Raw genomic sequence first — 23390 nt, 5'->3', positions numbered from 1 at the left:
TTACACAATAAATATTATATATGTATATATCACACAAAATTGAAAGATTAAACATTGGGAAGAAATTTTTAAAAATCAAAATGTTAAAAGTGGTTATCATTGATTTTTATTTTCTACTCTGTATGTTTCCTGCTTTTCAAATTTCCTTTAATGAGGGCATTATGCTAAGTTAGATAAGTCAGACAGAGAAAGACAAATACCATATATATCACTTGTGTGCAGAATCTAAAAACATCAAACTCAGAGAAATAGAAGAATGGTGGTTATCAGGGTTTGGGGGTAGGGGAAATGGAGAGATATTGTTAAAGGGTTCGAACTTGCAACTAAAAGCTGAGTGAGACTTGAAGATCTGAAGCACAGCATAGTGATCACCATCAACTACACTATACTATGTACTTCAAAGTTGCTAAGAAACTAGATCTCACAAAAAAGAAATGATAATTATGTGACCTGATAGAAATACAGCTAACACCACAGTGATAATCATATTGCAATACATAAATGTATCAAATCAGTATGTTGTATACTTTACTTATACAACTTTACATATCAATTATTTCTCAATTTTAAAAATTCCCTTTAATGAGAATGTGTTTCTATGGTATCATTTAAAAACCATATTTTAAAGATTTTATGCCAATGTAAATTATCTAGTTTATTTTTAAAAGATGAGCAGGAAAAATAAAATGGCATTATTAGATCTGCCATATTAATAGTTGTTTTTAAAATAAGTGTGTGTTAGGGGGGTGAAAATGCAAAACTGATTAACAAGAAATAAAGCAGGGTTCCTCGTCCAGCCTAAGTCACATAACCTAAACAAATGACTGAGTAGGATAGATGTAGCTACTGAAAAGAGAATAATATCTATAACAATTATATATTAAATACTTTTAGGCTGTTCAATAGCTTAATTTCATTTGTAAGACATATATGATGGCATCCAAGAGATTTGTTTAATAACAACAACATTAAGAACAAATCTGAAACTCTCTTCTGAACTTTGTCTTTTCCCCAGGGAATCTCATTTTCATACGGTTTAAGAATTAAAGTCAAAGACACTGAGTAAAACCGGGAAAAAACATCTATTGCAATAGTACGTCACCATCTTTCAGAACAAGGAAAAATTATGATAATCAAACTATGTTGTTGTTTTTTTAAAATCTGTATTGGAACAGTACACATGAACCACTGAGGTGACCAGAATTACAAGGAAAAATAGCCCTCATGTTTTTCATAGATGTTCAACAACTTTCACATCAGTGTCTATCAAAACTAAATCCAACAACAGCAGAATTTTAATTTATAAATGATCTCAATATTCCATCTCTGTCAAAATATTTTATAAAAGTCACAGGCAACTCTTTCAAAGAAGGAAAAACAAACCTCTGCTAGACACAGTGTAGAAACCCATCTGCTCAGAGGTGTGAGGTGGATGCAGCAAATTACATCTGTAAGCCTCACTGCAAATGCTCTCTAATGAAACTCAAGATGTTGATTTTGACCCAAACACCCTACACAGATTGGATCTGGCTATATTAGACAGCATCTCTCCCTTTCCAGGGCAATTGAAATCAGATGACACATTCCAACAAACAGTTTCTCATTTTGAACTTTAGAAGTCCAAGTTCAGTACAGAAGAAGCCTCAAATCTATAATGAGAACCCATTTTGTTCATCCTACTGATCATCTTTGTAATGTTAGAGGGTTTTTTAAAAATTTTGTTCATATCATAATGACTAGTTCACTATACCTTGAATGTAAACAACTGGTTTAAAAAATTAAGGATTTAATAGAAATTTAGAACACCAGAATGATAACCAAGCAAAGCCAAACACAAAGAGCATGAGAAAACTGACTTCACAGGAGACTTGAGGACAAGCTAAAAAAAAAAAAAAGCAAAGAAATAAAAAAGTTTTAATTGGAAACATGGTCTTCATAATCACCAGAGTCAAATGATGAAATATCACAATTTTAACTAAAAATTCAAAGTTGTTTTCTATAGTAGAATACAGACAATGAGTCACTGAGGTCCATTTTGATTAAATTATCCTGGCTTGGTTTCTGTTGTTTGCAACCAAAGAATATCAAGATATATATACACATCTAGACACCATCCTCTCTCTTCTGTCTTTCTCAAATAACTTTTTAAGACACTGTCAATCTATTATATCAATTCTTCACTTTCTGTTTAGTCATTAGGCCACCATCAGCCGACATGCATTAATGCTACTCCTCTGAAAGTACCGTGATAAGAGAAACCAATCATGCCAAATTGTCAAATTCCTCTCACACCTTTTAGTCCTCCTGTTATTGGGCATCTCTGCTACATTTAAAAGACTGAATCATTTGTCTTCCATGATACTACTGCCTCGTGGTTTTTCCTGTACTTACCTCACATTTTATTTGCAGTTTCCATCATAGATTATTCTTTTCTTCTCATCCAACAAGCATTAGTGTCCCCCCTTCTTCTATCTGGATTCTACTTATTTATCTCTGTACAAGTGACTTTGGGTGATCACATCTTTCTTCATGGTTTTCTCTGCTATCATTATGTATCTTTAACAATGATTCCTCTTTTAAACTCTAGACCCATTTATGCAACAGCTCATTAGATATATTTACAGGAATGCCCCACGAACATTTCACAGTATGCCCCAATGGAAATTCACACTTCCTATCTTCCAAAACTAAACCTTTTTCTTTATTTGTAATCATAATGGTAACCATATAAACATGCACACAGGCATCCAAGCTAGGAACCATAAAGTTATTCTACATATTTACTTCTCCTTTACTATCCATAACTAATCTAGTCACAGAGTTTTGCCAATTTTCTGTTAACCTCAAATATTTCTCTATTCTTTCTCATTTTCTCCATCGCTATCGCAATTCTGATTCTGAAAGTCATGTTTTTAGACAACTATAATAGCGACCTGCAATATCCAACTCATCTCCCTGCCTCCAGTTTTCCTACCTTCCCCTGCATCCGTGCCCAACCCCAGCCCCCACCACATCTAACCTCTACACTTACCAAAAAACATTTACTGAAAAAATGAGCTGAACATAGCAACAGTATCACAGAAGCAAAGTAGAAAGGAGTATAATCAGAAGGTGGATACAGACTTGTGGTTGCCAGGGGGGTGGAGGGTGGGAAGGGATAGACTGGGATTTCAAAATTGTAGAATAGATAAACAAGATTACACTGTATAGCACAGGGAAATATACACAAAATGTTATGATAAATCACAGAGAAAAAAATGTGACAATGAGTGTGTATATGTCCATGAATGACTGAAAAATTGTGCTGAACACTGGAATCTGACACAACATTGTAAAATGATTATAAATCAATAAAAAATGTTAAAAAAATAAGGCGGTAGAGATTTAGACACATTTATAATCTAGCTGAACATGAATGACTGAAAATATTTATCGACATTATGAAATCAGCAAAATGACAGTGAGAGAAAAAAAAGCATTGTAAATCAAAATGAATATGAGAACAGGAAAGGACAAAACAGCAGACAAGGATTATCACCAAATTTTTAAAAATGGAAAGGTAATAGATAAGCAGCAAATGATAAGGCCCAGAGCAGTAAACTATAAAGGATCAATCTGCTTCATGACATCCAGCCCTCGACAGGTTCTAATACTCAAATATACTTGAAAAAGAGAATACAGAAGTGACAGTGAAACCAGGAGGACAGGCTGAAACTTGAAAATGAGGAAATCTCCCAAATTCTTTCTCCATCTATGCCTGGGTGTAAAGATAAAAAGTAAACTACTCTTTACACATATGCATGAAAGGGTTACACACAAATATTTTCAAAAATGGCCTTTCAAATGAAGAATAAAGATATATTTATAGTCCTTCATAAGAAGTTAATACCTATAGTTTTTTAATGCCTAAAGAAGTCTTAAATATCTTGAAGTAATCTCATTTCCTCAGGATAGGTCTGGCCAATGAGGATAACCAGATGGTTAAAAAAATTGTTTCAACTTTAGGTTTCAATGTTGATTATACAGTCATTCTATATTCTCTTAGGGAGTATGAAAAATAGACTTAAGAAGTTTCTATTTAACTCTAGTCCTCTCCATCTGTTATATCATTTTTTTAAAGCTGAAAATAAACTAAGATGTTGTCTCAGTTCTAGAAAAAAATCTGAGAATATAATAACACCTTATGCTTTAAAGATGGAGACTTCTGTAGTTCTTAAGTCATTCATAATATATTGGAAAAAAACAAGATAAGAATAAAATAATTTACCATATGAAAATGACAAACAGTTGAATTTGGCAGGAGAGTTGTAGGAATAAGAGGGATTTAAAATGAGTACTGAAGAGAAAAAGAATATTGGGTAGTATATATCAGTTCTTTCATGAAATTCATTAGAGAAAAGAGGGTATAAAATTGTCATAACATCTTTACATCACTGAAGGATTCTATTTCCAGAATCATGGTAGATTTAGTGCCCTGAATGACCCTTATGCTAAAAACAAATGAAAATGATGGAATGTATTTATAAAATATTTATGTGTAACACATATTATGATTAAAACTTATAATTGTTTATACACACACACAGAGTATGTCCTTAAGTTCGTTAATGAGTAAAGTAAGGATTATTAAGGCCAAGGAATGAGAGAAGCCAGAAAATCACAGATAAGCAAAACAAACCACTTGAGACATTTCAAAACTGGTGAAACTGAACATCCTTGTTCACAAGTAAGGTTGATTAAAGATAAAGTTGGAGGCCAATTTGCAGTGTAGAATCTAATCATATAATAGGCTTATATGCAAAAGACTTACAATACTAATATTAGGGTAAACTAGAAATAAAACTGCCCATTTCTCTGCTCCTCACATGACCCTATTAAAACTCTCCCGGAAAACTGAACCTTGAACAGAGGAAAAAAAAAAAAAAAAAAACTCAAAACCACAAGCCAAGCCTCGTAAGAGGTTGTAACTTGAATTTTTATTATCTGAGTGGCATAAAACCTCTAACAAGGAATTTTGTTTCAGGTTGTCTTGAACTGGTAATACTTCCAGTGTATCTGAAGTAAATTCAAGCATGCATAGAAAGAGGCTTTCAGCTAGCCTTCAAAAAATGTTCAGAGAGAAATTTCCCACAAGGAATCCTAGGCATAGGAGGCAAGAGTCAACAGGAATTAGACAATAATATGAAATAAATGATTCATTTATCAAGAAATTAAAGAAAGCCTTGAAAATAATGAATAAAAAGTGAGGAGTTTTAAAAATCAATCAAAATATAAAGAATATCATAAGTAAAATTTAAATTTAATAAAGTGGCGTGAAGTTCAAAACCAGGAAAATTAATTGATGGTTTCAGATGTCAAGATGCAGTTTGAATCTGAAGAAATAAAGGTTCGCAAGGGACTAGAGGAGATCTCCTGGGTGCTGACAGTATTTTTGATCTTGATTCAGATGCTGGCAACATGAGTAGGTCTTTTTTATGAAATGTATATGAGAATTCTATAAAATTCTATAAAAGTTTATTCATAAAAATTCAATGAATAACGTTAACAGCATATTAGACATAACTTAAAAAATAATGAAATGGAAATCATATTAAAGAAATTACTCAGAATGCAGGTCAGCAAGTTAAAGAGATAAAATACAAAAAGTACAAAGGACAGACAAGAAAGATACAGTAAAAAGTGGAAAAATTCAAAACTACATGTAAGAAAAATAAATAAATAAATAAACTACACATAAGAGAGAATAAGGCAGAAGCAGCATCTGAAGAGATAATGCCAGAAAAGTTGTACAACTCATAAAAGATACCAATATATTAAAACTTTTTTGTGTGTGGGGAGCGGGAGGTAATGAGGTTTATTTATTTATTTTTAGAGGAGGTAGTGGGGACTGAACCCAGGACCTCATGCATGCTAAACATGCACTACCACTTGAGCTGTACCTTCCCCTCCATGTTAAAACTTTAAAACACAAAGATTTTAAAAATTCTTAAAGCTACCAGAGAAAAAGGTCAAAATACCTTCGGGGAAACACACTGAAAATGGATCTCAAAATTAAGTTTGCTAACAGCATATCATAACAAATAGGCAGAAGGAAAACGATCTGAGGACTATAAAAAATAATATAAATATAACGTAAAATAAAAATATAAATGAAGGACTGAGCTGTAAGAGGGAATGACCAATAAGGTACTAGTATTACAAGTCAGCAAATACGGCCATGATTCAATCTTGGCTATCAGATTTTGCGAATAAAATTTCACAGAAACAAAGTCACGTTAGTTTACTAACACACTGTCTACGGTTGCTTCTGAACCACAGAGTTGAGTAGTTGCAACAGAAACCACATAGCGGATAAAACTGAAAATATGTACTATCTGCCACTTTACTAAAGTTTTCCAACCCCTGCCCTGGTTATATATATGTAATAAATATAAGCAATTATTTTTTAAAGTGATAACCAATTACTCCAGAGACAATAACTGAATTAAAGCATTTTAAGGCCTGTGTGTTATTCAGGAGCAGAGCAAATAGCTTGACTTACTGCATAATTAATAAGTTAAATAGGCAGCTTAACATTTCTCGGACTAGAGCTGACTTTGAAGAGTGATAATTTCTAAGATTGAACAAAAAAAAAGATTTGTTAGGAAGTAATTTCCAATACAGCAGGGAAAAAATAATTAAATTAATATATATTACAGTGTAAAGGAAATAATTAAATTGATAATTAAATAAAGCAAATAATTAAGATAGTGAAAAGACAATGGGAGAAAATATTGGCAAATGATATATGTGATAAGAGTTTAATATCTCAATATGAACTCTTACAACTCAACAATAAAGAGACAAATAATTCAACTAACGAGTGGGCAAAGGATATGAATAGAAGAGGAAAATACAAAACAAGATCTACAAATGGCCAACAAGCACATGAAAAGATGCTCAACATCATTAGTCATTAGGGAAATGAAAATCAAAACTATGAGATATCACTTTACACCCAATGGGATGACTAGAACCAATAAGATAGACAGTAACAAGCAGTGACACAGATATGAGTAAATTAATATTATAAATCAACTATACTTCAATAAAACGATGTGAATAAATTAGAACCTTCACACATTGATGTGGGATTATAAAATGACACAGGTATTTTGTAATTTGTCAGTTCCTCAAAAGCTAAGTATAGAGTTACAAAACGACCTATCAATTCTACTCCTAGGTATGTATGTAACAAAATAAAGCACATGTCCATGCGAAAACATACACAATAATGATCACAGCAGCATTATTCATAATAGTCAAAAAGCAGAAACAACCCAAATGTCCACCAAATAATGAATAAAGAAAATGCAGTATCCCCATAAAATGGATGATCAGTCATCCATAAAAAGGAATAAAGACATGTATGCTATAACAGGAATCAACCTTGAAATTTTATGGTAAGTGAAAGAATCCAGTCACAAAAGACCACATATTTTTTATTCCATTCATATGAAATGTCTAAAATAGGAAAACTCATAGACAGAGAAAGACCAATAGTTCAGAGGGACTGTGGAGAAGGGAGAATAAGGAGTAATGATATACCAATTCTTTTTAAGGTGATAACTGTAAATATACTGAAAATCATCTAAACGTATACTTTAAAAGGAAGAATTTTACAATATGCAAATTTTAGCAATGAGCTTTAACAAAAAGTCAAGGTACGAATTGTTTTAATTTTACAAAAATTATTCCATAGTTTAAAAGAAAAGGGGAGGGGGAGCATGCTCCAGCTAACTTTGAGGCTAGCATATCTTTGATACGACATGCAACAGCTGTTGTGATAAGAAATAGCTCCCTATAACCAAAAGTCAGTAGCAAAGAACAGATTTGTGCAATATGCTACAGCAATGACCAAGACAAAGAGCACATGAGAAAAACTCTAAAGAAATTCCTTCTAACTCTTAGGACTCCATGATCTTATGATAATGTATTCATATTATTAAGTACAAATGTTAATTTGTGGCAGTAAAATCTTGAGTACTTTTGATAATTCTAAGAAAACTAGATTTCAATGGAAATGTCAATAGAGAAAAGGAGAGAGAAATCAACATCAAGTCAAAGTCAAAAACTGCACAGACTGTATCTGCTTTTCAGTAACAGTATGTGTGGTAACCTGAATGATATCATGACTCAGACACTTACATTCTAATAATATGAACAAGGTGTTGACCTATTTAGCACTGTCAAAAATTTGAAGCTTGTTATTAAAATATAGATTCACATTATTTACTTTGTGACTCAAAACTTTCCCAAGTTCACATACTTTTTGAAATGAATACGTCGAAGTTCAAAAGGGTATGAATCTGCAACTAAAAACACTGCAACATCAGAAATCACGTATTTATTGAAGAAAGAGCCATGGCTTCAATCATTGCACAACTGTCTACTTCATTTAAATAAATGAGTAATCTAGAAATATATTATGCTTGATGTAAATAATATAGTCATTTGATTATGTATTTATCATATATCCATTCATAACTCAAGTGGGTTAAATTAAGATCAACCTACTTATAATTCTTAGTTCAGCCTAATGCAAACATCTGAAACCAACTTTCTTCTTGAGCTAATTTTATCTATCTTTAGCATTTCAGTGACTATACTATACTGCATATGATCTTTTGTAGATAGTCTGTATATGTGTGTGTGATTAAAGGATATGGCTATCAATAAACATCACTTACCTCATTTACTTTGGACAGCTCTCATTTTAAATCTACGTTATAGATCACTTATTTCATTTTCATGTAGTTCTTCCAATGAGAAGACTGATTTACAGATGCAGTGGCATATTAAAAAAACAATAAAACTAAAACTATCAATATAAAATACAATAACCCTCGGAAGACTTTTTAAAAGATGTACCTTCTTCAAGGATGGGTCGTGGGATGACAAATGGAATGTCCTGCAGAGGTTCCATGTACTTGTGGCCAGCACTAACAATCTTTATTTGCGGCAAACAGAGGACAAGCGTTCCTGGCATGCTGGTTTGTCCATGGTACCAACTTCTTACTGTTCCAGGAATGTCACCAGATACAATTGTGCTTGGGGAAGGCAAGCTATCATTTGGGACGAACACACAACAAGACTGTACTTCAAGCTAGGGAAAAAAAGCAGAATCAAAATATTTTGGATCAGAGCATATTTGAGAGTAAATGTATCCTCAAAGACCTAATATCTTTACCAGAGTACAGAGGCAAGCCAAAAAAGAAAGTGCCCCATACTTATGTCTTTATGAGTTACTTCTACTAAAGAATATAACAAACACTTGAAAAGGTGTTGTTTCTCGCTATAAAGTTGATCAAAAGAGCACAGTGACATGAAATGAAAACATATCTGCCTTTCCACAGTTCTTTCCAAGAAACAAGATTGAGTAAGAAAATGTGCTGGCAAAAAAGGTGAGAAAATCCTCCTCCTTTTGCAGTTCATTAGGTTTTGTTAACACCAGCTAAGGCCTTCGGACTGACTAGCATTTTATTGCTCTTACTTTAAAAAATTTAAAAAAAAACCACAAACAGCTATTTCTATGTGAATTTGTCCCTTCCTTTTTACTTTATGACTGAAATATAAGAAAAAATGTGTACAACATTCAATTATATCTCAAGACAAAAATTAAAGGAGAATATGTCTATGACATACATAGTAATAAAGAAAATTCAAGAGACTTAAAAATCAGTGCATTAGTCCTTACTTTTATCATACTTCGAATTATTACCTAAATTGTAATTTCATGTGAAATTTTTATGTTCCCGTATCCCCAGTATAGTTACTTAGGTTGCCAGGACCTTGTAGAGTTCAAATAAGACTAAGTAAGATAAAATCAAAAACTGAATACATCATGAGTTCTTAATTCAAAAGCAATGTAGGTTAAAGCCTATTAGTCTCAGTTAGCTCTTTAACAAGGTAATATTCTGTACCTGGTTAGTAAACTGCTCAAACAGCCTAGCATACTTAAATCATTTTTAAAAAAATACAAAATATGACCTGTTCTATAAAACATTTGGCATACAAAAGTATTATCTGCTTTTATCTAATAAAAACTAAAATTTGTTTGGTAAATGCTTACATATTCTAGCAAATTAAAATAACAAAGAGACTATATTTTATAAAAGATAACTAAGAATACGGTAATATCCCTTCTCTTGGAGCTAATATATTCCTTAGCCAGAGCATGATATGTAACAGGTCTGGAATTCTTTGATAAGATAATTTACCAGTCTTATAAATAAGCAAACTTACTCATCTTTCCTTCAACATTTCTGTACATGTACAAACTGATGAATTTTGTGAAGAAAAATAGTAATATATTATTTTGCAAAAATAAATACACTGGTTCATGCAGTATGAGAATTTTTCATTCAAGAATTTCATCTTGTAGCTTAAGCGTGTATATGTTAAGTGATTTAAGAACACAACATTTTTAACTTCTGAAATAGAAGTGTATATTGTCTCAGATGTATTACATTTATGTACGAAATATGAACTAATTCATTAGTGATGTGCACGTAGAAGGGTACAAGTTGAAGCGGCACACTGAGCGCGTACTCTCCTATACTAATTATGGTTATGAGGTCAAACTATGAAGAGTCAGTATTTAATACTTTATGTTAAGTATTGACCCTATGTTGAAAAATGCTTTCAACAATGTGAGATAATTAGGTTAATATGCCACCATACATAAATATATACATAGATGTCCTGAGAAACAAATCTCAATTGTGCCAAAACTTCCAAAAATCACAATATATTCTAAATTTCCATTAATTCAGAAATAAATTATTTAATCAAATTTAAACAGCCTCAGCAATGCATGCAGAATCAACAGCATATGAATCTTACATATGTATACAACAACTCCAAAAAATAAACAAATATATGTTGTGGGGTTCTTTAATGATAAGAAGCAAAACAAATACATAATCCAAATTGCTCAAACTTAATGATAAAGTTACATCTATTATATATACTAAAGATATCACATAAATCTTTTTATACTTTAAAAATAACTGTTAAACTGTATGTCTAAAATTGTGGTTTTAATGTAAAATGTTGAGTGATTTATGTAAGTGAATATAAATCTGCAGCAGTAAATTTTGCGTTAATGTAAGGATCTGACAATCCAAGGGAAAGAAAATGAAGTAATCTGCCAGTAAGAAGTCCTCAAACTGGGGGTCAGATCATGTTCATGGAAACCATCTGGTTGGGACCCTCTGAGCCACACCAAACACAAATGATCTTTTAAAAAAATATCCTATTCATTAATGCATCACAGCTGCACTGAGTGTTACTTCATTTTTCCATGGCAACATCCTTTCTGTTTCACGGATCTTATTTCAGTTTTGGTAGCAACATGTTCTTTCGCCAATATTGAACACATTCATGTGTTAAAGTGAAGGGATTATTACAAATTCTTGAAGTAGAACCATCTCTATTTTGATTCCTACTAGGTCAAGGGCTACATACCTAAGTATCATATGCTGAGGATAAACCAATAAAGCAGAAATTATTTGGTATTGGTTTTAATAAATGAAATGATTCTTATGCATTTTGAAGTTCCAAGTTCCATTTTTTCTTAAGTTTCAAGTGCTGCTTGAAAAGATGTATGGCACTGTGTACCCCTACCCTCCAGAAGTAAGGTTTGGTAAACTCGGATTTTTCTAATTTGTGTGCTACATAACTGCGATCATAACTCAGTTAAAAAGAGGAGATTTTATATAGGTTTCACTTATACATTAAGCTAAGCATTTTAATTAGCCCACCATCCATCATACAGAATACTTAATATAAATGCTTTACCATATTGTCTGCCCTTTAAATAATGTTCCTACTTCCCATTCCCAAAGTAACATGTTTTCCTTTCTTCAAAACTTCAAAACTTAGTGATAATTATATTTAAAAAATTTATACAGAATGAAATGTTCTCAGTATGAATGTATTTTACTGCCTCAGGAAACAGTTTCAAGTAAAAAAAATATTAAAATGAAGAAGTAATGCAGGTTCTATTTTCACTCACTTTTTCTTTCTTTTATTTATGGATCCTTTAATGTCTACCATTAAGTGAGCTGGAAGTCAGGAATAGAGACAAAAGACAGAGTCCTAGCACTTAAGAACAAGAAGGTTTTAAAATGCTAATAGCCTTACATGATTTTCCCAGAACAAATCGCCAGCTCCTTTGACTGTTTTGTACTCTACAGTGTCAGCAAAGTGCAGTACCTCCCATGTACTAGGTACTAAATAAACAACCGTTAAATAAGGGAACACAATTATTTTTATTGACATCAGATATTGATATTAATTAAAATAATTGTTTAATGTATGTTGTTCACCATTTCATTCCACAGAGACACCTCGTAGAATAATTAATAAAACTGACTTCTCAGCCACAGGAGTTCAACTCCAGCTGTGGAACCTCTGACAAGTTATTTAATCTTTCCATGACTTCAATTTCCTCATCTGTAAATGAGGGGAAATCAATTTGATATAAAGATGCAACATATTAAGTACCACATAAATGTTTGCTGAATAAAGTCAATGAACATATACTAAATATCTAACATATACTAGACCCATATATTAGCCTTCGTAGATTTATAAACGTTGCTCACAGTCCTTTTATTTTAAAATGCTTTTGCTTATGGTTTAGCTATCTATGTATATAGACGCCACCAAAATAAGCAGTATTATATTTGCACTACAAAACATATATAAACAATTGCTCAAGTCAATTTTTCTATTCTATAAATTTTTAATACATTATGAAAATATTTGGGGTATCTTCCTATGTAGTAGAAATCTGAATATACAAAATTTAGGGCATTAGTTAAAAACTTCAAAAGTGAACCGTGGTTGTCTTCTTTTCCACAGTGAGTATTATAAATCTCCACATTTTTCCCATAAACATCAGTCAAGGGAAAACATGAAAAAACATTCCTATATTTGTATCCCAGACCTTCTCCTTCTAATGAACTAACCTGCAATTGCTGTCACTTTCTCAACGCCTATAAATAAAAATATGGTCCTGTGTGCAAATTTTAATCATTGAACGTAAATAATTATTTTTATAATTAAGATAACTGACAGTTGTTATGTCTAGCTAAAATGTCTACTCTTATTTAATCCTGGCGATAAGTCAGGAAGTTCACTGGCCTTGAGGACATTAAGAGAATCATGCAACATGATTACTGCATCACTGTTCATTCTCTATCTGTAACTTCCTGGGAGAGGAAATTCACTTGTTGTAGCTCAACTGGCTTATGGTACGTGAGACACTTTGACATCCTCATCAAAATCACACAAAATGTGGGAAGTCATTTCCTAAAAGGAATAAAAGATTATTAGCAAAAGAAGGAGATAAGGATAAAAAAATAGAGTCCATTATACTATACTGTCCACAATCAGAAGACTTCAGAAACTACAAAAAAACACCCAGGAAATGCCATAAGGCAGCAACATTTTCTTCAATGTAAAAGACAAGGAGACTGAGTTTGGCAAAAGCCAGGGTAATGTTACCCTTTATTACTGAATTCTAGGCCAGAGTAGTTCTGTTTTGTCAACTACATGCCATTGACAATTATGTGATTCCAGAATAAAAATGTCACTTTTTTTGAAGTATAATAGATAAGATCTTTGCTGAGGAGCAGACAGACAAAAACTGCAAAGAACAATGAGTTTATGCTAATCTACTGTGAAGAGGGCCCCAAACTAAATCCATATTAAAAAAAATTGTTCAATTTTTCAAGTTCTACATCTAGAACTATAAAATAATCCAACTACAATGATGTATAGAAGTTCTTTTCTCCACCATTTGAAGAATAGGTTGTTGCAAGTATTGTTTATGTCTCAATGCAATGTAAAGTCTTTCTACCATAAGTTAAAAAGTACATGGGCTTAGCAAATATCAACTTGGGCTCCAAAATCAACTTTCCAGAAACTCTGATTCCAAACACATTTACTTGCTCAAACTTCCATTAAAAGAATAATCCTTTGATGGCTTTAAGTTATGATGTCCTGTTTTATCTGATGTCAACTTCAGGGCTTTCTTTTGTATGTTTTGGTTCATAAAACATCTTGGAAAATGGATTTAACTTAAAAAAAACCCTCAGTTTTAGGGCCTGGATTTTGATCAAACTCTAGTTTTATCTTTAAACTTTTTCAGAATACATTAACATCTGGACATGTCTAAATATAATGCAGGGCTGGGACTAGGGGTGAGGCAAGCAGGGCTCCTTGATCATATGCAAAATAACATGTATGTATCATTGAGTACTCCTGTAATTAAATGTTAATTTGTACTCAATAAACTTAGTCAAATGAGGGACATCAGACTAAACTGTATCCTAAAAAATGGTTAAGATGGTAAATGTTACATGTGGATTTGGCCACAATTAAAAATACTAAAAGAAGAAAAAAATGAGGAACATCAGTATCTCTACTTACAGCTAATCTATAATGACATATAAGATTAAGTTAATTGTTCATGGTCAAGCTAATGAAGGCACTGCATCATTACAAAACAGGCAAAAGAATCACAAAAATGTAAGAATTGGAAATACCTTACACATGACTCAATCTAACCACCTCATACCACAGATAAGCAAAGTAAAGCCCACAGTTACCATTCAGAATCTGATACTGCTGACCAACGGTTCCTTGAAATTTTATACACTCTTGGCTTCCATGAACTCTCTGGCCTTCCCGCCTACATTTTTGATCACTTGCTTAGGGTTTTTTTCAAGAATACTTTCTCTTATACTGATTACTTTAGAAATGGTATTCACTTGGCCCATTGCTCCTTCAACTTCTTGTACTTTTTTGTATGATTCATTCTCCTAGTTTTAACCATCTGTGGATTCCCAAAATTGTATTGCTACTGTGCAACTCTTCCTTAAACTCTATATACAAATATTCAGTCTAATAGATAACCGGATATCTCACAGGCATTTCAAATACATATGTAAATTCAAACTCCCAATTTGCCGCTAACCCTGAAAAGCTGCTTCTCTTATCATATAATGGCATCTCTATCTACCCACACCAGATCTGGAATACCAGACTTGCTCCTTTCTCTCATTTTCCAAATCCATAAGTCAGTAGGTTCAGCTGATTTTACACTTAAGTCTCACAGGGATCACTGCCTAGCTTTTCGTATTGTCTAGTGTATTGAAACCATTGTTTAATACACTATGTCTATTTTTGGTTGTTTCAGACAGCAAGATAAATCCAGTTCCTGTTACTTCATCCTGGGCAGGGGAGGATGTTTTCCAGAATATCTTGTGTTGTGGGATATTCATGTGTCTACTTGCTGGCTTACAAATACCATAAAAATTTATTATATCACTTGGAATTTTAAATTGGAAAGTTTCCCTAGAGCTGTCAAATAATCACGTAACCTAATACTATTTTTCTTATCCTTTTTATATGACTACTCAAAATGCTATTTGAAAAGTGTAATTACAGTAAATTGTCCATTTTTTGTGGAATGGATAAAAGGGAATGAGGTTACTTTTAATACAACTACTTATAGCATCATGAAATAATATTTAGGACTAAAGTAGACTAACAGCTAAATATTCTTGCTAGTCATTACATACTGGACAATGCTATAGTGTCATCTTTAGTTCTACAAATCAATAAATACTACCCTGGAACAGTATTTAAATTCATCATGAATCTCAGTGCATGCCCTAGGAGTCCTTTCAGTAAGTGAAATTTACCTGCACATGCCCATCTCTCTTTTAGATCATTAAAGTTTTCTAAGGGAGCCCTCTAAGAGACATTCCCCACAAGACTTCATAGATGGCTCTTTGCTTTTTTCCTGCTAGACCAAGGGAACTATTATGTTTCTTTGCTCTCCTCAGCCTCTGGCATGATATATAACAAAAATTAAGTGCTGAATGTGAGGACAAATGAAATAATAATACATGGAGGGAAAGAAAGTATTCCACAACTAGGCAACTAGTTGTTTAAAAAATAAACAAGTTTATACTAAGGTATTAAAGAGTTAATGTGCTTATGATTATTAAGCAAATACTTATATTTTAGCAAGATTTTCCTGGAACTACAATGTTTATCAGAAAGGACATACGGAATTTCAGAAAGCAAAGCAGTATATATGAAGGAGCAACAGGACCTTGGAGCAATTCCTCAAATTATATTCCCCCTCTTCATCAACTCCAGGGCTATTTCTGAGGGGAGTACAAGGTAATTAATTTTAACAAGACATGTAAGTACTAAGGGATCTGCTACAGTCCCACTATAGTCGAACTTTTATTTCTATACCTATATATTGCATATACATATTTCATGCGTGTGAAATGAAAGAATACTATGTAAGCTTATTTTGGTATCAAAGCACTTTCACTAGAATAGAGAAGGAAAACTGAGAAAAAGAAAAAAGAAAGGAGTTGTGTTGCCAGAAAGAGAAAGCTATAGATAAGAATCAAGAGAAAGCAAATTTTGTATAATAGGTAGACATCAATATTCAGGGGAAGTGTCCACAAAGATCTATTATACACTGAATAAGTCTTAGAAAAGACACAAAGAATACATACCTTTCCTACCACAATTCTTAGCCCTAGTTTAATGAAATCAAAATACAACTAATTCTTGAGTAAGATGCCTTAAAGTAAAGTGCTAAAGAAAGGCATGATATGTAACGTAAAGCACCGCAGAAAGATCTAATATTTGGATTATTCCTTTCTTCCATGAAATATTATTTATATTAAATTAACATTTAGAACTTAAGACTGAACTATAATCAGATGAGTTCAGTGTTATTTATTTATGTAATAATTATAGTAGAAATATATGCTCTAAGTAGTTATACATCTTCTTAATTACTAATCACTCTAGTACTTATTGACTACTAAATACACCACAGATTACTCTTTCTAGAAGATAACAAAATAATACATAACAAGATGATGGGTAGTACTTATCAGGGAAAAAAACCCACTTAATTTACTGATGATTTGAAGAGTAAAAACAGAATGTGTTAATTAATCAGTGAACTTAGACGAGCCCATGTGGCATTATGCAGAAACACAAGAAATAAGAAAAAAGACTCCTTAAATTTATTTTCTTGTGACTACAGACTAGAGTAACCTAAGAATACAGACTCAGATGGACCAAACTGAGAAAGAGAATGTAACTGAGATACAATTGTCCATGTACCACCCTCATTCCCATCAGTAATGTCTTCCCTGAGATGAAAGATTTTGTTATACAGAAAAGCTACGTACAAGTAAATGAATAAATATAAATAGTTATGAGGAACAAAACCAGACACTACTATCATGAAGGATGGCATGGGTAAATGTTTATACAAGGACTGAATGAAAAATAGTAAAAAAAAGATCATAAGGAGACAGTAGTTTACTATAGATTAAAGAAAGTAATATTGACTATAAATGATCAGCAACATGTTAAGAGCACTGTCTGTTTTCTGCTTCTACAATCAACTTCAAGCAATGTAAAGGCACTGAATGTTTCCTGCATTGCTGCTATCTCGTCTTCCTATTTGATGCCACCAACACATCAAAAGAACCTTGAAAGGAGAAAGACAGGTAAGTCAACACAGGGAGTTACAGTTACTAGGATAATATCAACAGTAAAAGGCCTAACACTGGCTGAGATTGGTGAGATGCAGCTGTTATCTGTGAAAAGGCCATATTTCTTGCAAGCTGAAAGTTAAAATGACAACAAAAGAATGACAAAACACACTTTCTTCCTCCTACTCTTCTCTGAATTTTCTATAAGCAGCATGCACAGAAGAGAGAGGCTGTAAAGGATTCCCAAAATCCAGGTTAGTGGCTCTGGTATTAGATAGATTTGAAATACAGTTGACCCTTGAACCACAGAAGGATTAGAGGCACTGACCCCTCATAGCGGAAGATCCATATATAAGTTTACAGCCCACCTGTTGGATCCACGGTTCTGCATCTGCAGACTCAACTACAGATCAAGTAGTACTGAAATACTGAAAAAAATCCACGTAAGTGGATCTGCACTGTTCAAACCTATGTTATTCAAGGGTCAACAGTAATCATATTCACATACTGATAGGAGGCAACTGGAGATGTTTCAGATTTCTGAAAAGTAATTTTGGTAAGTTTTCATAATAGTAATCAGACTACATTACAGCTATGCATAACGTGTTTGTATTGTGAGTTACCACTTTTCTATGCTGCATAACAAATTACTACAAATGTAGCAGCGAAAAACAGCACATACGCATTATCCTGCAGTTTATGTGTGTGAAGCTTCCCGGTATAATCTCCAGGTCATCCACCTTGCTCGTGTTCAAAAGGTGGGAACAACATTCTTTTGCAATTTTCTACATCTTAAACAGAAGTGAAAGGCTCCAATACTTAGATATTACTGTCTGGTACACATAAAACTCCACAAAGATGCCTCTGACCTCAGTCTTCCATACCTTATTTTAAGTTACACAAAAACTTAAAAACTGTTGAGTTACCCTTACCTAATACCTATGAAAGAAGATAAGAATTTAATTGTATATTTTCATCAGTTTAAACATGATGTAGAAGAAGGGTAATTTTAAAAGATTAAATTATGTCTACTTAGAAGTGAAAATAAGTAAAAAGAAAATTTAATAACAGTAAGATAAATAAATAATTATAATTTTCATATCTAGTTTATGGTTAGGTAGGAAAAAATAGAAGGGTTATCTAATTATTCCAACTAAGCTTTTATTTTAGCACTAAGGATGGGATTTATACACCGACCATTGAAAATATATTAAATAAAGCTTAAAAGAAACAAAAAGTACAATTAATTAATTTTTTTAATTCAAGGAACATCTCAAAATCTGTAGTTTTATAAATCTATCAGGAAAAGCACAAGTGTTTCATATCACTGTTAATAACATGCAAAGTACAGCAATAGTTTTCTTCTAAATTATGAAAATGAGGTAGTATACATAAGAATCACCAGTGAGAACATTTTTTACCAATATTAAAGGTACCTCTGAAAATTAAAAAGAATCATATAAACTAAAACCACGATATTTCTAACTTTTATTTTACCTGCAGTGTGAGACTTTTTACTGCATTCCACACCACTCCAATGAATTCTTTCATTCTTTCCTCAGGACTTCTACAGCCTTCAGATATATTCAGCATGGCTTTCACAGGAACTGACAATGGTCTGGACTCTAAGTATAAGAACAACTAATTATTTAACAGAAATACACCTTACACTTTCACAAAAATATCCAGAAAATATTTTGAGAGTATTTCTTTCCTTGCCTAAAATTAAAGCTTCTATATGAGATTATAAAATATCACATTAGATCATTTTATCTTGCATAATTACTGATTTTTACAATTATTCAAAAATAAGCAAAACTAACCTATTAAAAGTCAGGAGAGTATTTCTGACTCTTGTCAGGGATTGATGATTGGGAGGTGGGTTTGGGGAGCAATGGTAATGTTCTATTTATTGAATACATGGATGTATTCATTCCATGAAAATTTATTAAGTTGTAACCTAATAATCTGTTCATTTCTCAGTATAAAGTTAACACAGCAATAAAAATCTTACTTGAAGGAAAAAATACAACTACAAAGCACTGGCTTTGCCTGAAACTGATAGGAAATATGTCTCCCATTTGTGAATTTTTCTGATAACAAAACCTTACTCACAAGATCTCTCAATTTTAAAACGGATTTAAAACTGAATTTTAAAACTGCTGGTAACCAAAAGAAGTACTGATTACATAAAAAGCAGTTTTATGTTATTAAAAATTTTGTTCAACTAGAATAAAGAAATTAGAGAACTTCAATAATTTTATATGTAAATTCCAAAAATTTTACTATATAGTAAGATATATCTGAACAGATCCATATATATTTAGGTAATACATTTTGTGTTAATGCAAACATATAATTTATAGGTGCTATTTTAAATACTATAAGATAAATAAAACAGATCTTACTTTTCAAGACTTTTACTAAGTTTGATGATCACAGAATGGTCTCCAAAGTAAATGCCACCATATCACCACTATAAGGATGACAAATCCTATATCTACTCATATTTTTTTTCTTCTCTCAACTTAGTTCGCATATTTGTATTGATACTAGATAACAATATCTTGAAGGCATGGGACATAAATCTTTTTTCTCATAATTCTACAGTCTAACACACTGTACATATTTGAAATTCAAGAAATCTTTGTTTTAAAAAAAAAGTTTAAGAGAGATCTGTGGAGATAGGAGTAGAGCATTCTAGGCAGAGAGAACAATACAAAGTCTCAAGTTCGGAGTGTACTTAGGACTTTCAAGAAACAGTATAAAAGCAAGGATGGCTAGAACAGAGGAAGAGTGAGAAATGGGAGACGAGGACAGAGCTATCGCTAGGGACCAAATCACACAGGGCTTATGTGGGCCATGGTAAGAAAGCTGGGTCTTACTTTGAGGGAGCCAGGATACGATGATGGATTCTAAACACAGTCATGAAATTCATGGACATATTTTGAAAGAATATTTCGGGCTACTGTGTAGAATGCTGACTACATACATTAAGTATTAAAAAAGGAAGACAAGTTATGAAAGATGGTGGCAGCAATGGCAGTAGTGAGAAGTGGTGAAATTCTGTATCCATTTCCAAAATACAGCCAACAGGATTTACTAATGGACTAGAAGTACAGGAAGAGAGAAAAGCAAAGCAAGTATGACTCCTAAGTTTTACGTCTGAGCAACTGAAAGGATGAACCTGTAGGGTGAGAAGAATCAAGAGGGAAAGAAATGTAGTTTTAGACTGTCAAGTTGAGAGTTCCATTACAGATCCAACTGAAGATAACAAGGTGGCAAAAGGATAAACAACTGTTAAAACTGGAAAAGAATATGAATGGATAATTCACAGAAAAAATGTAATTTGGCCAATAAATTTATTAAGAGACACTCAACTTCACTAACAAACAAAAATTAAGGCAACAATCATATATCCTTTTCAATTGTCATGGTGGCAAACATTTTAGAGCTAACTTATATTTAAAAATTTTTGACAGTGTCAAAGCCCCTCGTTAGAATGCTTCACATACAGGGAATACAAATAAGTACACACTAAAGTTACAACAGAGGACATTTTGTATCTACCAGAATTCAAACATGCATGTTTTTCTACAAAAACTCCCATTTCTAAGAACCTAGGCAACAGAAATACTAACACATGTGAGAGTGCATGCATATCAGCAAGTTAGAGAAGATGTTCAGCGTCAGCAGTATCAGCAGTATTATTTAAAACAGCAAAACAAATAAAGGTAGGAAGGGGAAGGGAGAAAGAAAATGCTAAGCAACTTATCTGTCCATCAAAAAAGAAATGGTTAAATTAACTTTGGAATACCTTTAATACAGATTATAATTTAATCATTTAAAGCTGAACAGTTAAAGGTATGACAGAAATCATTTTCAGTAACTTGTAAAGTGAAAGCAAAATATGTGTGGTATAATCCACATATTTTTTCAAAAAACAGTGTGAGTTTGAGCATGTATTTGTTCATTTCATACACAGAAAAGTTAAAGGGTAAAAAACAAACCCTTGACAGAAGTTATCTCTGAGGACAGTAAAAGGGAACTGATGAGGGGTGAGGTGAGCTACTTAACTCTTTACCCTGTATATTTCAGAATTAATGTTTTACAACAGTGAATTTCTCATTGTAATTTTTAAAATAAAACACACCTTAATTTACTTTCCATTCACTTGGACTTCACTGCTATTCTTTTATACTTTAGTAGTTACAAGAAGAAGATGGTTACGTAAACTTATTGTAGAGCTCTGCCAATTTAAACAACTGACTTAAATGTAGACCAGCCACATAAGAACCTACACACAGATGTTTAAGGCAGCTTTATGCAACACTGCCAAGCAGGAAGCAACCAAGATGTCCTGTGGTGGGTGAACTGCTAAATAAACTGAGATACATTTAGAAAATGAAATGTTATTCATCACTTAATAGAAATGAGTTATCAAGCCATAAAAACACATGCAGGAAATTTAAATGCATATTACTAAGTGAAAGGAACCAGTCTAAAAAGACTACACACTGTTTAATTCCAACTATAGGATATTCTGGAAAAGGCAAAACTATGGAGACAATAAAAAGCTCAGTACAGGAGCTGGGAAGGAGAGAGGAGTAAAAGGCAGAGGACAGAGAATTTTTAGGGCAGTGAAACTACTCTGTATGACACTATAATGATGGGTACATGTTATTATACATTTGTCCGAAGCATAAGAATGTATAATAGCACGAGTGAACCCTAATGAGAACTATAGACTTCGGATAATAATGATGGGTCAGTATAAATTCACCAATTATAACCATGTATCATCTTGGTGAGGGGTTTTGATAATGAGGGAGGCTATGCGTCTGCAGGGGCAGGGCGTATGAGGAAACTCTCTGTACCTTCCCCTTAGTTTTAATGTGAACCTAAAACTACCCTTAAAAAAAAAAAGTCTGTAAAAAATAAATATTTTAAAATGCAGACCAAATTTTAAAACTCTTTGAAACCATGAATAGCAAAAGTTCTACAAAATTTGTTTATGGTTGAATTTTTTAAATCTACTGATAACAGAATACTAGTGTTGTATAAATAATATTATCACAGTTTGAAAATAAATACATCTAATTAATGTTATCAAGCAGTATGGGCACCATTATCTGACAGCTAAGCAGTATTTCAAGTCACTACTAAACAAAACAGCCACATGTTTATTATAAATGCTGTATTATGTGATACAATGACTTAATTTAAGAAGTTAAAGGAGACCCTGAAATCTGTATATGGCTTAAAAGTGCTTTCCAAAAGGCTATGAAAAACATAATCAGTTTAAAATTCTCATTAAATAACATGATCTGGCTTTTAGAAGTGTAAAAGCACCCTATTTTGGATATACTAATTTTCAATCCATCATATTTTCTTAAAGATAATATGAAGACAAATTTGTTTTTTAAAAAGGACAGTTTTTTCCCTGTAATTATGTGTATGTTAAGGTATGACATGTATACATTGTAAAGTCTGCCAATCTTGATCCATACTGTAACCAAAATTTCTGTAACATTTACTACATACCAGGTGCCACTCTAAGCGCTTTACAAATATGCGCCAGTTTAAACCTCATAACCCCTGATGAAGACACAATTATTTACTCTTATTACTACCATTTTCAGATAAGGAAACTGTTCACAGAGAGGTAAGTAACCTATCGTAGCTCACCTAACTGGTAGTGGCAAAACAGGGATGCAGGTCTAGGCCGTCTAATACCAAAATCCATGCTTTTAAACTACTATGTTATCATGCCTCTTCTATTTCTCAAACTTTGTG

The 23390-nt window shown here is 32.6% G+C and overlaps 1 protein-coding gene across 5 annotated transcripts in view; it reads right to left on the bottom strand.

The window, feature by feature from the left end:
- VPS13B (vacuolar protein sorting 13 homolog B) overlaps nt 1-23390 on the bottom strand; it is a 625623-nt gene that overhangs the window by 346651 nt on the left and 255582 nt on the right. For all 5 annotated transcript variants that reach the window (XM_072949533.1, XM_072949529.1, XM_072949532.1 and 2 more), the window contains exons 22-23: nt 19092-19219; nt 8911-9145 (exon numbers count right to left, since the gene is read on the bottom strand). In XM_072949533.1, the coding sequence (XP_072805634.1) occupies nt 8911-9145; nt 19092-19219 (363 nt within the window). The remainder of the gene's footprint in view (nt 1-8910; nt 9146-19091; nt 19220-23390) is intronic.

The sequence above is a fragment of the Vicugna pacos genome, chromosome 25 (assembly GCF_048564905.1).
Source record: "Vicugna pacos chromosome 25, VicPac4, whole genome shotgun sequence".
NCBI lineage: Eukaryota > Metazoa > Chordata > Mammalia > Artiodactyla > Camelidae > Vicugna > Vicugna pacos.
The sequence above is the reverse complement of the archived record's forward strand: the minus strand, read 5'-3'. Positions and strand labels throughout refer to the sequence as shown.